Source organism: Chiloscyllium punctatum, chromosome 45 (genome assembly GCF_047496795.1).
Source record: "Chiloscyllium punctatum isolate Juve2018m chromosome 45, sChiPun1.3, whole genome shotgun sequence".
Lineage (NCBI taxonomy): Eukaryota > Metazoa > Chordata > Chondrichthyes > Orectolobiformes > Hemiscylliidae > Chiloscyllium > Chiloscyllium punctatum.
In genome coordinates, this window is record NC_092783.1 from 38,609,681 (window position 1) to 38,632,968 (window position 23,288).

Here is a 23,288-nt window from a genome sequence, read left to right on the forward strand (position 1 = left end):
TGGGGGTTGGGGGTGGGTGGTGTGGGGCGGAGGGGCAGTGATGGGGGGGGGCTCACGCGCTGTGCTGTTGCCTCATCTCAACAGGGAGCAGAATTTAAGAACTCCGACCACCAGAGGAAAGTCATTTAATCAACCGAATAATCGATTATCTGAACGAAATAGTGCCCGCCCATCTCATTCGGATAATCGAGGTTCCCCTGTAGAATGTTACCTGATTACCTTTGCTTCTGTACTGCAATGTCTGAGATTGCTGAAGCAATATATGACGAAAAACAGAAACACATTTTCTGGATTTTATTGTTTCTGTCAGGTTCACTGCACAGAACTTGAAGTTGCTACTTTCTTTAGATAAAATCATTTGTTTTAGCAGAAAAGTAGTTAAGATTAACTTCTTAGAAAACACTCAACTGTGAAGATTACACATCAAAATCAAATCAGCAAAGCTCTAAAACTGTCACGAGTCTGGGACCCCAATCCAATTTCAGCCACTGCACTTAGCTGAACAATGTAACTATTACTCATAGCACAGAGAAGCAAAAGGTCAAAGTGCCCACTTGTGTCAAATAGAAGATCAGGATCATGTTAATTTTAGCACTCACAATTCTCAGTTTTGATCTAGGACTGGCAGCCAGACTTATGTCAGGGTCCCAGCATTTGCATTCAGTTCAAGCCTATTCTCTCATAACAGGTTTACCAATGACTGGGATATTTTTCAGAGTCTTTCAGAGCTCCTGATGTGTAAATTTTGTTTGCTCATATTTTTTGAGGTTCAGTGAAAATTCAGTGTCTCGCTTCTTGTTTTTCCAACTTTTTAATTTCAGGATACATTGGCTGTTTCATCCAGCTTGTTCTTGCCGCCCATTACAAACATAAAACATTGAACCTGTTTACACACCTTGGAGGGGACACATTATGGGACCCACAAGATTGGACATGTTGGAGCATTAACACTGGTCACAATATCTGTCTGAGAGATGTAGCTCCTTAAAGATTCTGTCTCCCATAGTCACTACTTCAAGTAAAGCACACTGTGATCTTATCTGAATTTTTTGCATTGCCAATGTTTTTTTCAGCAGCTACCTGAGGTTACGATGAATTCACCTCACCCCCAGTTTGAGTACTGCCCAAGGAGAGTACATTACAGGAGGCAACAGAAGCAGCTGAAAGATGGTTTAACCTTATGTCAAAGAACAGCAGATCATTTTGGAGAGGTTTGTAGAAAAGGTGTTCAAAAAGGCTTTAAAGCAATGGTTATTATTGATTAAGGAAGCTGGAATTGAACTTATCCTTCCAGGATGAAATCTGGAATACCGCATCAATCTAACAGCAGAGAATAGATCTAATAGCACTCAGTACAGTCTGGTCAGATCAGGTGGAAGATGATCAAACAGCTGTGTGTTAGATAAATTCAGGTTCTGTGCTTGGATTTCAGGAAGGGAAAATGGAAATCATAGACTGGGGAAATTATTTAGAATGAGCAAGTAAAGCATTTGTTGAGGTCAAGAGCTCCAAAGGCGGACATTGGCACATAAAGTTCTAATTATTTTTCAAAATGGACATAATTACTAATAAAGTTCTTTTAAGAACAGGCCGACAATTTAAAAATAAGACCTTTCCAAAATACCTTATTGAAATTTATAATAACATTTCACAAAAAATACTTGATTCCTTATGGGAGCAGAAACAATTTCTATAACAAATAATGAATAAAACAATAATTAAAAAGCACAGGGGCAGTATACACCACAACAGCACTTAACAACTATCTAAAACCTCAAGTGTAATTAATGCTTTGAAAACCATTCATGCACATCAAACACTTTTTAGAACAGTGCAAGATTAGTTTTCTTTGGATCAGTGGATACAAATTGCCTGTGTGCTCCTTGCTGTTAGCACACAAGGAAATTTACACTGAAAGACAGCTATTCTGTGTTATGATCCCAGTAGGGAACCATAAACTAACATCACTACATTGAGCAAAAAAAAACTTCCCAAATGAAACAATTACCAATAACGTTACACTTTTTGCAACTTTTATATAAACTTGGGAAAAAATAAGTTATACATGAATTAATAGGCATATGGATATAACCACAAGACTTCACGTTCACAAATATGAATACAGTTCCACAACATCAACTTCATTACTCATGCAGAGGGAGGTAGGTGATTTATAAGAGGGGGGGGGGGAAGTGGTGGGCAATGTCACTGGATAGGTTAGCCCATATTTCCCCTTCTAAATGCTCACAAGAGAGATGCTAAGCTGCTTTGTTGAACTGCTGCAAACACTAGGGTACGGTCACACCCACAATGACACTCGCACCAGATTTTACCGCAGCCAGTAAACTCATGGTGCTTGCCTGTACACATTGTTATTGGTAGGGACCATTAATGTTTGAAGAGAAATTAAAATAGAAATTAGCTGAATGAAATTACACCATGATTTAATATTTTTAACAAAACAACTTTATTATGTAAATATCAAGTACTAAGTATCTAAGTTAGCTCGCTGAGCTTGAAGGTTTGTTTTCAGATGTTTCGTCACCATACTAGGTATTATCATAAGTGAGAGTCTCTGGTGAAGTGCTGGCGATATGTCCCGCTTCTCTATTTATAAGTCTTGGTTTCTTAAGATGGGTGATGTTATTTTCGCTTCTTTTTTTCCCCCCAAGGGAAGGTAGATAGGGTCTAAATCAATGTGGTTATTGATTGAGTTCTGGTTAGAATGCCATGCCTCTAAGAATTCTTGTGTATGTCTTTGTTTCGCCTGTCCTAGGAAGTGTTTGTTATTCCAATCAAAGTAGTGTCCTTCTTTGTCTGTATGCATGAAATCTAGTGATAGTAGGTCATGTCTATTCGTGGCCAGTAGGTGTTCACGTATCCTGGTGGCAAGTTTGCTGCTAGTTTGTCCAAAGTAGTGTTTTTTTTAACATTTCTTGCATGGTATCTTGTAAATGATGTCAGTTTTGCTGGTGGTATCTATTGGATCCTTTAGGTTCATTGATCACTGTTTAAGTGTACTGGTAGGTTTGTGGGCTACCATGATGCCAAGTGGTCTGAGTAGTCTGCAAGTCATTTCTGGTATGTCTTTGGTGTAAGGTAATGTGGTTATAGTTTTTGGTTGCAATGTGTCTGCTTGTTTAGGTTTGTTCCTGAGGAATCGGCGGATTGTGTTTATTGGGTACCCGTTTTCTTGAAAACGTTGTATAGATATTGTCCTTCTGCTTTTTGCAGTTCTTGGATGTGGCAGCGTGATGTAGCTTGTTGAAATAATGCTTAATGAGCTCAGTTTGTGAGTATTGGGATGACTGCTTCTGAAGTTAAGTATTTGGTCCATGTGCGTTATTTTTCTGTAGATGCTGGTTTGACGCTTTCCGTTAACTGTACGTTCAACTGTCACATCTAGGAATGGGACTCTGTTGTTGTTCTTCTTCTTCTCTTCTGTGAATGTTATGCCTGTCAGGATGTTGATGGTGTTGTATGTTTCCTCTAATTTGTTCTGTTTTGTGATGACAAAGGTGTCATCTACGTCGTGGACCCAAAGTTTAGGTTTGATGGATGGGAGGGAAGCTTGTTCAAATGTCTGCATTTCTGCTTCCACTATGAGCCCTGATATTGGTGATCCCATAGGTGTTCCATTGACTTGTTTTGTAGGTTTTGTAATTGAATGTGAAGTGGGCGGTGAGACACAGGTCCACTAGCTTGAGGATGTCGTCTTTGTTGAAGAAGTTGGCGCTCCGATGTTTGTGGCCCTGGTTTTCCTCGTAGTGATGCCAGTGTGCCTTTGGGCAGGTCGATGTTAATTGATGTGAAAAGGGCTGTAACATCAAAGGAGACTTCTATTTCTTTCTCTTCTATCTTGGTGTTCAGGAACTCTTGGGTGAAGTGAATGGAGTGGCATGAATCTTCAATTAGGTGTTTTAGTTTTTGGAGTTCTTTGGCTAGTCTGTATGTTGGTGTACCAGGTAGGGAGACTATGGGTCTGGGGGGAACCCCTGGTTTGTGCATTTTTGGTAATCCATAGAAGCATGGTGTGTTGGATCCATCTGGTTTCATGTTTTAGAAGTCTGTCCTGTTTAATTCTCCTGATTTTTAAGTGCTGTTAAAAATACAGTTAACCAGACATTTTAGTTTCTAACTATTTATGTTATAAACCAGATTTTCCTTGCGTTTCCCCCAAAATTATCCCTATAAACTTAAAGATTCATTCACTTCAACTGGGATCAAGCCAGTGGCATGCCATAGCCTTCTCAAATTAACTTTGATCTATTTGTTTGTTAATGAAATGGACATTTCACTGGCTGGGCCAGCATTTATTGTCCATGTCTAACTGCTCTCAACTTGATGAATCTGAGACGTTTCCTGAACTATTCCAGTTCATGTTATGTAGCTTAACGCTTAGTGCTGTTTGTCAGAAGGATCAACTCATCGACCAGTAAGAACCAGAAATGCAGTTCCAAGCCAGGCTGGTATACAGTTTGGAGTGGGACTTGCAGATGATAGCATTCTCATGCACCAGCTGCCTTTGTTCTTTGAAACAGCAGAAGTTACAGGAGTGGGAGGTACCATCTTGGGATGAGCTGCTGTAGTTAGTATACTGTGCTATCACTGTGCAATAGTGGCAGAATGAGTGAATGTTCAAGTTGGTAGATGGGGTGGACAACAAGCATGCAGGTTTTCCCTAGACATAGCCCATTTTTGCGATTGTTGCTGAAGCTCCACCTATCTAGGAAAATGGCAAGCATAAAAAATCCTGACTTCTGCCTTGTAGAACTGGCACTGGGGGTTCAGGAGGGGATTAATTTATGTAGAATCCCAGCTTCTAGCCTCCTTTTAAAGCCTAAGTAGTTATATGGCTGGACCAGTTTAGATTCAGTTCTCCACAATATACCAGTCACTTGCTAAGGCATGACATTTCATTGGGATCCTTTCAGCACCTTTTGTTGAAGCAATCCTCCAACCTTCCTTCAAAACCTCACAACTGTGATTTCTTTTCGAAATGTTAGGTTTCATCACAAGTTACCTGTTTCTTTTAACCACTGCAGTTACTCGAAAACTTCTGCTCTTGCTGAAAACTGAACACAGCAAGCCAGATGGCATCAGGAGGTGGAGAAGTCAACATTTCTATGCTTCTGTGAGCAGATAGGGTGGACACAGTATCCATTAAATAAAGGAAAATTGTAATTCTCACGGGCCCATCTCTTTGACAATTAGCACACTTGAGATGTTCCAAACAGCAATGTAAAATAATCATCTTTCACTTTTAAAATAACCCCTTGAATTCTGTGATCAACTTAAGTCATTTATGTCTCTAAGACTATCTTAGGCAAAAGTGAGGACTGCAGATGCTGGAAACCAGAGTTTAGATCAGAGTGGTGCTGGAAAAGCACAGCAGGTCAGGCAGCATCCGAGGAGCAGGAAAACCAACGTTTTGGGCAAAAGCCCTTCATCAGGAATAGAGGCAGGAAGCCTCCAGGGCTCCCTGCTTCCATTCTTGATGAAGGGGTTTTGCCCAAAAGATTGATTTTCCTGCTCCTCGGATGCTGCCTGACCTGCTGTGCTTTTCCAACACCACTCTGATCTAAACTCTAAGACTCTCTTGCCTATAATTGCTAGATCCACTAAGGTTGCCCTCTGGTTAGCAACTTTCATCTGGGAATCATATAAACAATTTGTTATTGAAGCAACTGCGTATCTGTCCCTGACAGAAGTTCAAAGATGAATCACTGTATAGGTATCCTCCTTTCTAATTTTGCCTTTATAAAATCTCCACCCTAACTTTTAAAACAACATTTACTAGTTGAAGAAATGAGATACCACACTTATAGCTTTTTTTGATGCCACATAAATTGTTGACCAGTCGTCAAGACTGATCACAAATTTAAAAAGGTATTTGTTTGAAATGAAAGCTGACTCCAATCTTGCTTCTGGCATGTTAAATACAGAAATGTCACACTATTCAGTTGTATTTGTACAGAGAGTTGGACAGCAAGCTACTGTTCAAGAAACATATGAGGTTGCACAATTCAGAGACTGACTCAGATTTTTACAGTGAACTGTCAATTGTCCCTCATTTGATGTTCTTATACAATTTGTGCACAAATAACAATAAGTGCCATTTAGATACTCTGTTCTTTTGACAGTAAGTTCTGCTCTACTACCTTGCAGAAGCATAGACTGGCAAAAAGTTTTCTTTGGCTCTTCCGCTAAGGAAAGAATTAAAAATCAGCACCACTTGTTGATTATTTTCTACTCCAAACTAAGGGCAAACATTCACAATTCAAGATGATTTCTGGCATGGATATAATGCTGGATTAATTCAAAAACAACTCCAGCACAGTTTTTTTTTGTCTCTAACCACAGAAGCAAACAGTCAAAGTTTTTGAATTTAAATTAATATATTAACAGCTAATATGCTTCAAAATAAAAGCTAAAATCTTGGAAAATAAAATAAAAAAACAGCCAACATTCTTCACTGGTACTTAACAAAATACTGAGCACGCTTTCTTTAGTAATGCAGAACTTAGGCACAATAACCTTAAAATTAGTCTTTTATTCCTTTTATGACAGCTTGATTAAAAAAAAGCCCACGGTTTACCACTAACCTTAGGAGGTTTTTTTTCCCTCTCAGCCTGTTAATCAGAGTTTCTTATACAAATTTCATCTTAGTTTCAAGGATTTTAAAAATATATATTTGTTGCCTTCTCTTGATCACTGGTTGATAAACATTTTATTCTGATGATTTAAAAAAACTCAAAGATAGTTGTTTACGTTTCCAGAATGATCTTTTCCTCTCAGGCAATTTTGAGCTCAAGGGTCACTAGCTCTACCCTGATTCCAGAAACTTGTCTTTTTTTAAAACATATATATATTCATAACATCTGTGATGGAATTTGCATCTGAGAAAAAAAACTATATGTGGTTTCCTTGGCAGCCTTCTGAAGACTCCCTTTCAGGATCATTGTTGTGCTTGGTGAAAGGCAGATTTGTTCCTTTCCATTTTATTATAAAGATACAAGCCAAAATATTTTCATCAAGTTGACTATAACATATATTTTAAAAAAAGACAGAACCCCTAATAAGATAAACTTGCCATTTTTTGATAATTCAAGTTTAGTTTGATAGCTGCAACGGCAATGGCTACTTAGTCTCTTGCCCACGAATACTGACTACAGTAAGATTAATAATTTAAACTTTAATCTCTATTCTTTAAAAAAAACATTTCATTTGAGTCCTCATATTTTTCAATTAAATGTTTAAAATTATAGACACGGCTCCTTTGATTCTACCTTTTACTTAAAGATGATGTATTGTCTGTATGCTGAAGTTTCAGCCAGTCTCAGGAGTCCTGGAATAGTCAAAAGAAAACTGCTTCAAAAACTATTTTAGAACTGCTACAATGGCCACAGAGAACATTTTGCAGGCACGCTCATGAATTACATAGCATGCAGATGAACATTTTTCAGCACGCACTCCTCCTTTAATATTCTGAAATATATGTCACAAAGACATTGTCTATAATAAATCGGATTTATTTACACGTGTTCAAACCCTATCTTACTTCCTACAGTCACAATTTGTTTGAGGTTTTCCCCTTAAGTAATCCCATATTCACAATTTTAAAAAACTGCTCAAGTAAACTAGTTGGCTCGAATTACTGCCTCTCGATTATATACAATTATGTTTCAGCTTTGCATCTCCTATTAACTCAATCTTAGTGCACAAAAATTCCTGAACTCAACAAATTCTACTTCTTTGCTTAAAATCAATCAATTAAATAGAAAAGACAAACATGAAAACATCAAACTAAATAACAAAGAAAAATTTTGTGGGAACAATCACAAAGGTGTCATATATTATTTATTTTTATATTAATTCATGGCATTTGGGTGTCACTAGCTAGGCTAGCATTCATTGCCTAGAGATCTGTTAAGAGTCAACCAAATTGCTGTGGGTCCGGAGTCACATGTAACCCTAATCAGGTAAGGAGAGATTTCCTTCCCTAAAGTCATTAGTGAACCAGATTTCTTTTTCAGACAATCAACAATGGTTTCATGGTTATCATTAGATACTGCTTCCAGATTATTGTTTAATTCAAAATTCTAACGCCAAGGATTCAAACCCAGGTGCCCATGGATTAATAATCTAGCGATCAATTCACTAGGCTATTGTCTACCCTTTCACAAAAAGTCTTACAAGAGGTCAAACTAAAAATGTTTTGTACTCAACAAGACTATTTCACATTGCCCTTCTACTAGAAAAAGCAAACAGTACTGAATTATCAAAATAAAAACTGTCCAAGAATGAACTTTGTAGAGGTCTAATTGAGTTATTCGCTGGGATCAGCTTTCGACGATCACAATGCTTCTACATCACAAATCATCTGGGCAGTGTTACACTGAACAGTTCCTTCCCAGAGAGATCCAATATGCTCTTATTTCAAAGAAGCATTGATAGCCTAGTTTGACGTGTGTAGGAAGGTGTTACACATTATACCAGGATCAAGTTTCCCCTAACATTTACAAACATTAAAAAAAGGTCTTCCAGAAAACAGGTCTGTTTGTGACGAAGGGAATGTCTTCTGTCTTATAATGAGAAGAAATTTCTAGATTTGAGCAGTAAAGGTTGGACAACTTACTGGATGTTGACTCTCTTAAGCAGAAACACTATGAGCCAGACTTTCCGAGAACTGACAATCTCACACATATTGCCATTTTGGCTCCTTTTTACTAAAGAGTGGAGCTCCATCCTTCTGAGAGGAGATTTTGATCAGTGCTCCTTCACAAATGCAGAGCTGTACTTATATTCTGACAATTTATAGAAGAATTGCAGGGGAAGGCAAACTATACCATATATTCACAGCAATCATCTGACTGGGATCCTGATTTAGGGAAAGTATGATGTTAAGGAGTTGAGAGGGAAGGTGTCAGATTGGTAGGGTGCTAGGTCAGTGGGAAGTAGGTGGCAAGTCAGCTCAGTAAGTTGCTAGCTGGGTAGAAGGTAGGCTGCTAAGTGAAAAACAGATCAGATGCAAAGTGGATAGGGTGCCATGCAATGTTTAAGGATGATATGGGTGGATGGGAGAAATTAGGTCTGGACATGGGAGAAGGAGATTAATGTTGGGCTGGGTCTGCTCAGAATGGGCCGAGTCTGATCCGGGGGAGGGTAGCAGAGTGGTGGGAGAGGGAAGAGGGTCGGACTGTATCAGGCAGTAAAGTGGGGTATTGGATCACATCTGGCAATGAGAGGAAGGAGGGGTGGATGTGTTGGATCCTGGATGTTGCTCAGTTAGGGGCTGGGTATGCATGGGGTATAGGGAAGGTATGGCTAGGAGTGTGTGAGGTAAGTACAGGATCTGTTGAATAGTTACTCAGGAATTAGATCATGTATTTAATATTCTACTTTTCCCCAAATGAAATTATTTAATTTCATTTGGGGAAAAGTAGAATATTAAATACATGGTCTAATTCCTGAGTAATTATTCAACAGATTTAATTTCATTAGGATCCTCCAAATACTCTGATTTAAATAGATACTTTTGGAGGGCTTCAAACTTAGAGGAATTGCCCAGCAGAATCTTTAATTTCCTGGTCAAAAGTCACACGACAGCAGGTTTATTTGAAACCACAAGCTTTCGGAGCACTGCTCTCTCGTCAAGTCACCTGACTAAGGAACAGTGCTCCGAAAGCTGGTGATTTCAGACAAACCTGTTGTCATTTAACTTCTGACTTTGTCCACCCCAGTCTAACACTGGCATTTCCACATCACTTAATTTCCTGGGCATGCCTTCAGACTCTGCAATGTTGAGGATTCTGCAGAGTTCCCATATACAAGTCCCATCTACACTGGAATAATTATTGTCTGGGTAACAGAAAATCTGGCCCAGTATCCTTAGGCTGCTCCACTGTGGTAACTTCTCACTGTCTTTAGCCCTAATCTCTTTGAAAAATGAACCACAGTCGAAGACTGAGGAACTAGAAATTTATTTTCAAAAGGCAGACGTTTAAACAAATTTTCCTTCTATCATCAGTTTTCACAAAAAAAAACTTCCTTCAAAAATATGAACTTCCAAGATGTCAGCAGTGCTACCTCACAATGCTAGGGTCCTGTGTTCGATTCCAGCCTCAGGGAGGCTGTGTGGAGTTTGCACCTTCTCCCAGTGTCTGCGTAGGTTTCCTCCAGGTGCTCCGGTTTCCTCCCATAGTCCAAAGTTCACATTAGGTTAACTGGCCATGCTAATTTGCCCATAGTATTCAGTGATGCCTAAGTTAGATGCATTAGTCAGGGGAAAATATAGGGTAGGGGGAATGGGTCTGGGTGGGTTACTCTTCGGAGGGTCGATTTGAACTTGTTGGATCAAATAGCCTGTTTTCACACTGTAGGGATTCTATGATTGTATGAAAAGTAGCCAACTACATTGGAATATTTCTTCCCTTAAAGGAAACAGTGTACCTGGCTTTCTTTAAATATTCATCACTCCCCCTGTTATTTCATAAAAGTTAACAAAGGCATCTGACTTTTCATAGAACATATAGGAGGTTGTTTAGCCCAACACGTTTGTCTTGGTGTTTGTGCTCCACATGATCCTTCTTTCACTGTATCTGACTAGGCTTATTTTCAACTCCATACACTTGACTAAATTTTCCTTAAAGGCATTTAAGCTGTTTGTAGCAACTATTCCACTTGATGTTAAGGTCTGTATTCCAACCACTCTCTGGACAGAGAAGATTCTCCTGAATTCCTAGTGGATTTATTTCTGACTGACCCCAGTTTTGGAATACCACACAAATGAAACATATTCTCTACATCTACTCTATCAGCCTCCCTCAAATTTAAAGACTTCTCCTAAGTTGTTCTCAGTATTCTCGTTTCCTGAGAAAAGTGCTTAAGCCTATTTAGTCTTTCCCGGTGGATTTACACTGCTGGTTCTGATATTATCTTTGCAAATGTTTCTTCCGTCCTCTCCACAGTCTCTATTTCCTTTCTGTAACATGGAGACTGGAACTTCTTACAGTATTCCAGATGTTATCTAACAACTGGATTTATTCATTTTCTTTCGACATAGAAATATAGCAGAAAAAAAAAGTTTTTTATAAATTATCAGTCTGAATAAATTATATAAACTTACCCACATGCTCTGAAAGGAACACTACAAAGAAAGGAGTGACCAGATCATTAATTCCTTGAACATAACCACTTGCCGGATGTCGAATGGCCCATATGAAGAGAATCCGCTCGAAGATCTACAAAATAAAAGTACACAATATATATTATAGATCAACTGTATATCAATATCTCAATTGCAGATCAGATTAAAAAGTGTCATTCAATAGATTGGATCAGCTTTTTCTATAAAGGGCAAATGTAATTTGAAATGCAATAATTCAGGTAAAACAACACTCAATTTCTTCCCAGTATGTGGTTATCAAGTCATTCAATAACCTAAACACTAGTTATTGTGCTACCTTCAACAAAATCTACTTTGTTCAACAGTGTATTACTTGGCTGAGGGCAAGATTTCAGCCTCATTTGAGAAGTAGTCCCACCTTAGACAGGTTGACTGTCCAGCACCTCTATAGTCCCAGCAGTGGCACTGGGAGCAGTGGTCATTGCTAATAATATAAGAAGTCCCCACATTCTAAGTCCTGGAGTGAGAATGAAAGGGGCTCTTATGGGCATGGGGATCAGGGTACAAGTCCAGGAGATGACAAAAATGACTTCCAATTGACATGCAATGTTATGAATTATTGAAATGGGAACTAGCAAGCTTCTTGGAAGCGGAGTGTAAACATGGACTGGTTCTTGTAAGACTACAATTCTGCAGAAAGTGAGATGCAATGTACAAACACAGTGTGGGGTTTTCTGTTGTGTTAGGAATTAAAGATAAGTTGGCTTTTATGTAGCTTAATGTATACGTTGCCAACTAGCTAATGTTTAAATAATGTTGATTTTACTTCAGCTGTTACAGTAAAAAGTTTAAAGGTGAAACCTTGTTAAGTGATTCTTTGAGATGACTGGAAATTTAAATCTCAGTTTAACAATTATGATGCTTCATAGAGATCAAAACATTTCAAAAAGAAACGTGATAATGTGGTAAATCACAGACTTATTAGCAAAAATTAAGAAACCCAGGTGACGAAACTAACCTTAGCTACGTGATATTCCTGAGTAAATATTCAATCAACCCCATACCTAGCTTAGCACCTCTCCAACTACACACCTACCTTCAGACCCTGACCCACACCTCACCCCACTCTCCACACAGGAGCTGACACCCCTCCCTCACAAAAACCTCATTCTATTTCTCACTGACAGCCGACTCCCTACTTTCCCTGCTCTCAAATCTGCCAACCTCCTCCCTTGCTCTGCATCAGAGTCCCATTTATTTGCCATTGTGCATGGTACTCTCTTGTCCTGCTTCTTACCTCAACCCTCCCTCCCCTGCTCTGCAACCAAGCCTTCTTTCCCCACTACTGGACAACGCCACTCCTTCTCCTAACTTCATACCCGATCTCCCCCAACCTCCACAGCTAACCTCCCTCTGCTCTACACCCAAATCTCCTTTCCCTGCCACTAGACACACAACCTTTCCTCAACGAGACCTGACTTCTCCCACCCATCTCAACCTACTCTAAAGACTGCTTTACTTTCTTGGTCCCTCTACCACCTGCAGTCCCTATACTGTGGCATCTTTCCCAGTTGACACCCAATCGCCTTCTTACCTGGCACCTTTCCCTTAATCCCTCTGGTATTCTACCTACTACCCAGCTGACACCCAACCCTGTATGTTGGAGGTCTGTTATGGTCACAACTGGGGTGTTGGTATTCACTTTGAGCCTTTGGAGGTTGAAAACCTATCAAAGCTTGCATTCACTTTGAAGACCGAGTGGAAGGCCATTATTGACTATATTGAGAAATACCACTGAGAAGATGGAGGAGAGAGTCAAGTACAAGCAACACATATTTGCTTGACACCAGTTCAGATTCTCATGTTGGAAACCATATGGATAAATCTTGAAGAACATTATCTGCAGGTGGACACAAAAGTTGCAGTCTACAAAGCAGTCATCCTCTTGACACTCCTCTGCAGTGATGATGTATCATTGATGCCTTAGAAAGCTCATCAGCGCTGCCCACAGAAGATCCCAATCTCCCAACTGCTGATCTCAGAATTGCAGTCTCTTCCCATTCCCCAAATTGAAACTTCTTTAAGCTCACTCCCCAAGTCACTCAATTTCTACTTTCCTCTCTTGGACTGCACTCTCTTTCAAGTTCCAAACTCATCTCAAGCTGGAGTTCTGATGTCGTTAATGTAAATCCTAAATGTTTCAAAATGCTGCGGCTTGAACAATCCCATTTTTTTTGAAAATGACTTTTAAAGCTTCTTGTCTGGCTGCTTTTCTCCATACCCTCAAGGAGGCAAGAGTTCAGGAGCAGGAATGGAGAGTGGGAGCATGTAAAATTAAAAATATGTAGTGTTAAAACCTCCAGAACTTCTGAAGTATCAGGACCTACAGTTCTATTACATCGAGATCCAATTTCGGATTGAACTTCAATCCTGAATATGAATGCAAGCCAGACAAAGAAAGTGCTGAAAGAATGAGTCAGGAAAGACATGTGGGAGGCCACAGATTGGAGGAACCAGGGAAAGGCCACAGCTTAGTGGATTGGGGATCAAAGACAAATATCAATATTAGGAGGGTTGGGGAGTAGGGTCAGACCACTATTTGAAGGGTTGGAAAAATATTGGCAGTTTGGGCCAGTTGGCAGTTTTAAGCGAATTATTTGTTACAAGGCTGATAACAATGGACAAAAAGTATTTAACATCTTAGGTTGGGTACTTGCTATTAAATTTAAGTCTGGAATATTGGTGCAGTTTTGGTCTCCCTCCTATTGGAAGGATGTTGTCAAATTTGAAAGGGTTATTTGTGTTGTTATTTCAGATCTTGTCATCTGCTTTAAGCAGTGCTGTGTGTGTTTTGGCTCACTGTCACTGAAAGCATCCTGTATCACTTTCTATTGATGTGGTCTTTCACAAGGCTGTTTTGAGACTGAGCTTATTTACCATTTTTTGTAATTGAAGGAATAGTAATGAAAATTACGAAATGCACCTGATCTATAAAAATTTCTTCAGAACTACCCATTACAAAAGAAGTAGTTTTTCATAGGTTTATCCTCCAGATAAAAAGTACATTCTAAAATCTTAACATCGGCCCTTCCAAAGTAGATAATGAGATTCGGACGCTTGTCTGTTTGATTGTGGCTTTGCCATCATTCTTTGCTACATGTTACACCATTTATAAAACTGCTTTTATTATACAAGTTCCAGAGTAAATGATAAATTCTTATAAAAAGGTTCAGATAAACCAAAGACTCAGTAGATCATTTTATATCTGACAATCTAATCAGGAACACAAGCAATCTATTATACCACAAATGTCAGGTGCTTGAGGCCTTAATCAAAGCAATCATTCATGAATGATCTTTAAAGTCATGATTCTTTGACCGTTCAGTTTTTCTTTTATTCACATACACAATGAATACTATCACGGCAACTATTGTGCTAACATTTCATGAACACAAAAGATTTAGGAAGTGTCTAGTCAGTGATACATTGAATGTATCCTATTTTCATTCTGGACTAGATTAAAGCAGCAACAGCAGATATGAAGAAAGTGCAGTTATCCGAACATCAAAGCAACAACTTCATATTTTTAACTGCCAATTCCACCCAATATCAAAGAAGTGTCCAGATAGATAAGCAGTGTAAAATAAGCCTTTGTAATTGTCCAAGCCGCTTGGGATTCAGCATTTCTCAGGACTGAACAAATTTGTAGCCAGTAGCATCTAAGTGTGATGGCCATTTTCATTTCCTGCAAGTTCAATTTTATAGTTGGACATCTACAAGAAACTTACCTGAAGTGGCAAGCCTTAGTGTTTTTGGTAAGATATACTTAAATAATTTACATCATGACACGATGCTAAACAGCAGGAAGGATTTGTAAATGCGATATGTCCGCAAGGACTCTTACCAATTTTTACAGATGTACTATAAAAATCATCCTATCTGGGTGTATTATAACATGTTATGGTAACAACTCTTCCCAAGCAGAGGTCATGGAGGTCCTGGGCCTCTTTCACCGCCGCTCCCTCACCACCAGACGCCTAGAGGAAGAACACTTCATCTTCCACCTCAGAACACTTCAACCCCAGGGCATCAATGTTTCCTCATTTCCCCTTCCTCCACCTCACCCTAGTTCCAAACTTCCAGCTCAGCACTGTCCCCATGACTTGTCCGGACTTGTCCTACCTGCCTATCTCCTTTTCCACCTATCCACTCCACCCTCTCCTCCCTGACCTATCACCTTCATCCCCTCCCCCACTCACCCATTGTACTCTATGCTACTTTCTCCCCACCTCCACCCTCCTCTAGCTTATCTCGTCACGCTTCAGGCTCTCTGCCTTTATTCCTGATGAAGGGCTTTTGCCCGAAACATCGATTTTGCTGCTCCTTGGATGCTGCCTGAACTGCTGTGCTGTTCCAGCACCACTAATCTAGAATCTGGTTTCCAGCATCTGCAGTCATTGTTTTTACCTCCATCTATATTTCCTGCAACCTCAGGAAAGTAATCAACATAATCAAAGACCCTTCCTGCCTGGTTCTACTCTCGTGTCGGGCAGAAGACATTAAAGTTTGAATACATGTACAAATAAATTCAAAAACAGCTTCTTCCTCGCTGTTATCAGACTTTTGAATGAACCTGTCAAATGTTAATTCTGATCTCTCTCTCTCTGCACCTTCTCTGCCTCTGTAACGCTGTATTTTGCACTCTTTTCTGCTACCCTTATGTACTTTGAATGGTACGATCTGCCTGTATAGCATGCATAATATGTATCTCAGTACACGTGAAAACAATAAATAAAAAAAAGATACCATCACAATGAAGGATATAGAAATTACAGAGATATAGGTTGTACATAATTTCTTCAGTATAATTATGCTACAGAACAATATCACGTTGCAACATAAATAACTTACAAAAACCATCGGTCCATGATTCATTTTCATTTCACAGTGGAATAATGACAGATTTACAACATTTAAGCATGTGTTCATTAACATTTGCATTCATTCAACAATTTATTTCAGCCAAACTTTTTCACATTACAACTGGTCAACATTTTCACAGAGTAATCTCTTCAATCACAAATGGATGATGAGTGATTATGAAAAGCCTGAGCTCAGAGAGTGCTGCTAAATGAGTCTAATTAGTTCTCAGTCTTGTAGAAAAAGGCAGAAGATGAGTAATAGTTCCTGGCATGCGGGATAAGGAACAAGTGCTGGTTCCATTTTATAGGATATGCCTAATTACTCTATTAATACCCAGCATTTACACAATAAATCCCTGCAAGGATGAAACAAAGGCCAAGTGTGATTATCATCAAATATGCTGCAAGTAATTCAAGTCTTGTCAAACATAAGACAATGTGCAAAGGTTTTGCCAGATTAAAACCCAAGAGGTTTGTTTTCTTGATAGATAGTTCTGAAGAAACTTAGAATTTACATTTTTTTTTAACTCCATGAAAGTAGAATATATGACCCATGAACAGCAAATTCCTAGTGCACCGTAGCTAATGGACATCAAGGTCTTGAACAATGCCAATGGCATGTTAAGACATAAACACAAAAGCATTTATCTGAAAGTTGTTCTATATTTAGAGGCTCTGCCTAATAAAAAAATAAATGCATTAAAATCTCAAATTAAAACATGAAATATGAAATGAATGTACACATATGTTCAAATTCTTGATAAGGTGAATAAAATGTTCAAGTCATTTTGTCAAGTAAAATAGTTTTATTAATGATACATGATGAATTATCTTTTTTTTCCATTTTATCAAATAGGACTCAAAACAGCAAGTTTTATAAGATGTCAAAGTATTTTCAGTTACTATCATAGTATAAGTGACCCAGTGCTTTTCTAATTCAAGGTTAAGTTTCCCAGAACATGAAACTGAGAAATACTTTCACTCCTCAAACTGACAAATTTCAGCTAACTATGAGCTGGCTTCCACTGCAGCTTCCCATAAAATGAAGCAATGTGCAGTTGATATGTTAGCAGAACAGACTATCCTCATCACGAAAGATCCTGGCCAAAGTCACAAAATGAATTGTAAAGGAGCATACACATTCATACCTGCGTCTTTATCCATAGCTGCTGACTACAGTACAAATATGACCACTTAAATATAACTGGAAATCAAATATCATATTTCTAGTTTCAACTTTACTTTTTCATATTCAGTATCATCTCACAGACCCATAAGCAGTGAGCAATACTGCCTAACCTCTGTTAGCCACAGAAAGATCAAAGGAGAACCTTTATTCCACACATAGAATGCACCATGTATCACGTCACATTTTTCCACCTTCTATGTAACTGTCACTACGAAAGAAAAGGCTATTATGACATATAAAAAAATATAAAAATGATGAACAGAAGTAGACCCTCAAGGTCCTCAAGCCTTCTGTGCCAATCGATGAGAATACTCCTTTTCAAGGAGAAATCCTATGTTTGTCCAGGATCAATGACTCCTGGGTGCTTGAACTAAAAAAGTGTTATAGAGTCATAGAGTCCTACAGCATGGAGACAGGCCCTTTGGCCCAATGTGGTCCATGCTGACCAAAACGTCTGTCCACGCTAACCCCACTGCCCTGCGCTTGGCCCATTTGCTTCTAATCCTTTCCTGTCCATGTATTTGTCTAAATGCCTTTTAAATGTTGTTAATGTACCCATCTCAACCACTTCCACTGGCAGCTCATTCCATATGCATACCACCCTCTGTGTAAAAAAAAGCTGCCCCTCAAGTTCCCATTTATTCATTCCTCTCTAACCTTAAACTGATGCTTTCTAGTCTTTGATTCCCCAATACTAGGTAAAAGACAGGTTGCCAACTTGCAGAATGTTTCAGAGAACATCACTGGGACACACGCACCAATGAACCCCACTGTCCTGTGGTCGACCACTTCAACTCCCCCTCCCACTCCACCAACAAGATGCAGGGCCTCCTTCACCTCCAAATTCCAGCCACCCGACACCTTCACCTTCCACCTTGGAACCCTCTAAACACAAGGGATCAATGTTGATTTCACCAGTTTCCTAATCTTTCCTCCCCCACCTTATCCCAGATCCAACCCTCCACTCGGCACTGCCCTCTTGAACTGTCCTATCAGTCCATTTTCCTCCCCACCTATCCGCTCATCCCTCCACTCCCAGCTATCACCATCACCTCCCACTTTCATCTACCTACCACATTCCCAGCTACCTTCCACCCAGTCCCACCGCCATCCCCATCCCATTTGTCTTTCAGCCCCATTGGCAACCAGCCACACCCCTCCCACCCCCACATTCCTGATGAAGAGCTTATGCTTGAAATGTCAATTCTCTTGTTCTTCGGATGCTGCCTGACTGGCTGTGCATTTCTCGCACCAAACTTTTTGAAACTTACTAATCATGTCTTATACATTCTCATCCATATCATTGACATAGATAACAAACAGTAATGGGCCCAGTACCCACCCCTGAAGCACTCCACAAGTAACAGGCCTCTAGTCCGACAAGCATCCTTCTGCTATCACCCTATGTTTCCTACCATCAAGATAATTTTGTATCCAATTTGTCAGCTCACCCTGGATTCTATGTGATCTAACCTTCCACAGCAGCTTTCCATGTACAACCTGATCAAAGGTCATACTGAAATCCATATAGGCTACATCTACCACCATGCCCTCAACCACCTTCCTGGTCACTTCATCAAAAGAAATCTAACAAATTTGTCAGGCATGATCTCCCACTCACAAAGCCATGCTGACTACTCCTAATCAAAAGATCTGAGTTGACTTTAGCTTTGCTTCAAACGAAGCATTAGTAATCCTAAACACATGAGCATCTACACAAGGAATTCCAAAGTTTATGTTGTTAATTGTAAACCAAAGTCCTCAAGAAAATAAAAGTGACCAAGCTCACAAATCACTGATCACACAAGGTATTAACAATATTGTGAATTCAATAAGTTGGGCTTGGAATAGGAGACAGAATACATTGTGGTCAGCACTGCATCAGATTTCATAACTTCAGGAATATTCCCACTCAAAATGCCTGCTCCCACCTCACATTTAGAAAGCACAAAAGCAAGTGACAAAGGTGCAGCAGAAAACCCACAACCCAGATATAACTTAAATCGATACATCTGATACCATTTCAGAGTTTTTAAATCGATGAAAGATGTAGAAGTTAAATGGAAACCAATTGTGCAAAATCTTTGCAATCCACTCATTATCATCACCGAGTCTGAGGTCATCCTCATGTATAAAATAATATGCATCAAAATGCATATCCCAGTTAAGACATGTTCACTAATGACTTAGAAAGAAAAAAAAAATTGAGAATTGTGCTTTTCCTTTGTCAGGTAGGTTATTGCATATCCTGTTTTTCTGCTAGCAAGTTTTTATCCAAGCAAGTAGGTTACCGCCTATACCATGAACTCCTACTTTGCAGTATAATATTTTTAGTGGTACCTTGTCAAATGCCTGTGGAAATGCAAGTACAGTATATCTAAAGGCTCTTCTGTATCCATGGCACATGCTACTCCTTCAAATAATTCCAGTGAATTGGTTATACAGGATTTCCTTTTCAAAAAATCATGCTGACTGTTCCAGAGTACCCTGCAGTTAGGATGACAGAATTATATTCTTTCTTCATGCAGACCTCAGTGATTTAAACAAAGCTCCCCTAATACAATTACAGAACAACTATCATCAGGAACTTCACCATAATCACACTGAACTTTATTTTCACAGTACAATGTCATGGTTAGAAGTTGAAACAAATGTCCATAAATGTGCATTTATTAAGTGGGAGAAATTCATACAAACTCTGTTGCCAACTGTTTACATGGGATATAATCAGAGAATGCAAAAGCTCTATCTTTAAACCACACTTTCCCCTTAGAATAGAATTTCACGGCACATGTAGGATTAGTACATTTATTGAAGAGTCAAACTTAAACAATATTTTGCTCCATCCTACTGCAGTATTTGAGAAGCATTTTTTCTTAAATCTTTGTACACCAAGCCAGTAAGGCCTTCTTAAATCACACCCAAACAAGAAATGTTTAGGCTATCCACCCTCTACATGGAGCAATTTCTCCACATTTATTTGTATACTTGGTAGGAACAACTTATTGTGCCAGAAAGGTTATTTGTCCTTGTAGATCTAATAAATTTCATCCTTTAAAGTGACAATTGCTAATTTAATTTGAATTCATAACTTTTATTTTGATTTCTATTTTTCTAACCTGTGTCACTTTTAGTCATTCAAAACACATCTCCAGCCTTGACAGTTCTGCTCTTGCACCCATCAGACATACTTATTAAGAATAATGCAGAATCTATGTGAAGGATGCTGAAATTAGACATCGGCAGAGAGCTTGCAGAAATCTATTGAACATCAAATAGCTACTGAAAGGGAAATTGAATATAGCATGATGCATTCTCGAGAATATATTCTTGGTTACAGGGGGTGGTTGATTTTGTGGACTGTTCTACTCGCAAATCATAAAGTGGAGAAGGATTCGTATCCTCATCCTTCAACTTCTAATGACTGCTTAGGATTGAAGAGAAAGTTCAAGTGTCAGTCAGCCAGTGAACCCAGAGGAGAAAGCTTGAAAAGGAACTCACACCTTCCAATCTTAGAGCTAATTAATCAGCCTCAAAACATTAGTGTAAAACTAAACTGATAGGTATACGGAAAGGTTAAATAAGCTTGTTGCAAAAAACTGCATTACTTTTTTTCTTCTTTACACAATATCTAGAAGGAGGACTAGTTTATTTTGGGGTTCTATAAAGGTGAGGGATAGGATGGGGGTAGAAACAGTGCACTTTTCCTTCGCCTGGAGATTGCCTTGAACAATCACATAAGCAATGAGAAAAGTCAACATAGTTGACTCTTAACTGCACTTTGGTGAGCAAGTTTTAAGATTTGTAGCTCAGCTTGTTGATAAGTATCTAAGTTCTCTCGTTGAGTTGGAAGGCTTGTTTTCAGACAATTTGTCACCATGACCAGGTAACATCATCAGTGGCAGTCTCCAGTGAAGGATTGGTCGTATGTCCCACCTCTCCATTTGTAGGTCTAGGTTTCTTAAGGTGGGTGATATCATTTCAAGTCCTTTTTTTCCAAGGGAAGATAGATGGGATCTAACTCGATGTGTTTATTGATGGAGTTCTGGTTAGAATGCCATGCCTCTAAGAATCCTTGTGCGTGTCTTTGTTTCACCTGTCCTAGGACGTGTGTGTTGTCCAAGTCTTTGGTGAATTAGGAATGGACAATAGCCAGTGACGCCGATGCACCACAAACAAATTTTTTAAAAATACTTCAGAGACAATTATGGCAAATCTTATCAACTCAAGGGATAATTAGGGATTGGCAACAGATGCGAGCATTGGCAGTGTGAGAAACTGAATTACAATACTATCTTTATTAACTAGCTCACCAGCTCACTGCCGTTATTTACTATAACGTGGCTTCATTCATTCGTTCATAAAACTGCAGTTCTGTATTATCCAAATTTAAAAACAACCCTCTCAAACTCATTACCGTATTTCCAAACCTCATCAGCCCTTGCTACAAGCAGTATTTACCTCTGAATACATTTAACATATAGAACAATACCATTTCCATCAAGTCTTCATGAAACATTTTAAAATTCATCAGCCCTCACCAACTATCTCATCCAGAACAAGACCATCCCCATCAAGTCTCCACAAAACATAATATTAATCAGCTCTTACCAAATATTTCCTGGACTTGAATTAAGTACCTGTTAAATACCTTTTGACTCAGCCATGATCTCTTTAAGAGACTGACTGACAAAACAGCATTAACTCATAGCAGCAAATGTAAAGAAATCTCACAACCAAGCTGCAGTAATCAGCTTAACGCCCTCTATTCTTTTATTAAGCATAGGTACAACTTAACTTATATAGAGCATATGGGCCTAACATTTTTACTAATACTTACTAACTTAAAAGACAAAAGGACTAACACCTCCTAATTAGGCAAGCGGATTGGACAGACGTCTCATTAGAAGTAGCAGCCAGCACTGAGCACATAGAGTCACAGAGATGTACATAGAAACAGACCCTTCGATCCAACTCGTCCATGCTGACCAGATATCCCAAACCAATTTAGTCCCATTTGCCAGCATTTAGCCTATATCCCTCCAAACTCTTCCTATTCGTATACATATCCAGATGCTTTTTAAATGTTGTAATTGTACCAGCCTCCACCACTTCCTCTGGCAGCTCATTCCATACACGCAGTACCCTTTGCATGAAAAGTTGTCCCTTAGGCCCCTTTTAAATCTTTCTCCTCTCACTCTAAACCTATGTCCTTTAGTTCTGGACTCACCCACCCCATGGAAAAGACCTTGTCTATTTACTCTAGCCAACCCCTCATGATTTTATTAGCCTCAATAAGATCACCCCTCAGCCTCCAACACTCCAGGGAAAACTGCACCAGCCTATTCAGCCTCTCCCTGTAGTTCAAATTCTCCAACCCTGCAACATCCTTGTGAATCTTTTCAGAACCCTTTCAAGTTTCACAACATCCTTCCAATAGGAGGGAGATCAGAATTGCACACAATTTTTCAAAAGTGGCCTAACAATGTGTAAACCAATCCTCTATCTCCCAGGATAGAAGCCCTTCAAACCTTTGTGTAGTAGGGTTAAAAAATGTAACATCATAGTAATGGAATTTTAATATATGTAAGAACTGTATCTGAATGGGCTCTTTTAAGAACTGTATTTTGGGATTCTATTACCGCCTCGAACTTGTGCTGTGATTGCTGAATAAAGGAGGCTATTTTCGCCACTTACCGATTTCGGTCGTTACTTGAACACGATCCCACAGCAATGACCACATGGTGTGAAAAAATAAATCTGGGACTGCAGCATACATGCTAGAACATTAGAGCAACAAATTCTGGAGTCTCCTATACTTTATCCTTTTGTTTTCGAGAATAACCATATGCCAAAGAGCTGAACTTTCAAAAAGTGAAGGCTGAATCTTACATTTTAGCCAAATATTTTTTTCATCAAATTTAGTAGAGGGTTTCTCTCCATAAAGCTTAGCGAGTTTTATTTTGCTATTGTCCCACCATTTGCCTCATTAACAACTTACCATGACTCTATGGCATCATTCTTATGTTAGCCCAATTTTCCCCACTCA

At 39.1% G+C, this 23,288-nt stretch overlaps 1 protein-coding gene across 2 annotated transcripts in view; it reads right to left on the reverse strand.

Annotated features, from left to right (window-relative positions):
* The window catches only part of LOC140467301 (TBC1 domain family member 22B-like), a 309,619-nt gene that overhangs the window by 142,754 nt on the left and 143,577 nt on the right, over positions 1–23,288 (reverse strand). For both annotated transcript variants that reach the window (XM_072563569.1, XM_072563570.1), the window contains exon 8: positions 11,129–11,243. In XM_072563569.1, the coding sequence (XP_072419670.1) occupies positions 11,129–11,243 (115 nt within the window). The remainder of the gene's footprint in view (positions 1–11,128; positions 11,244–23,288) is intronic.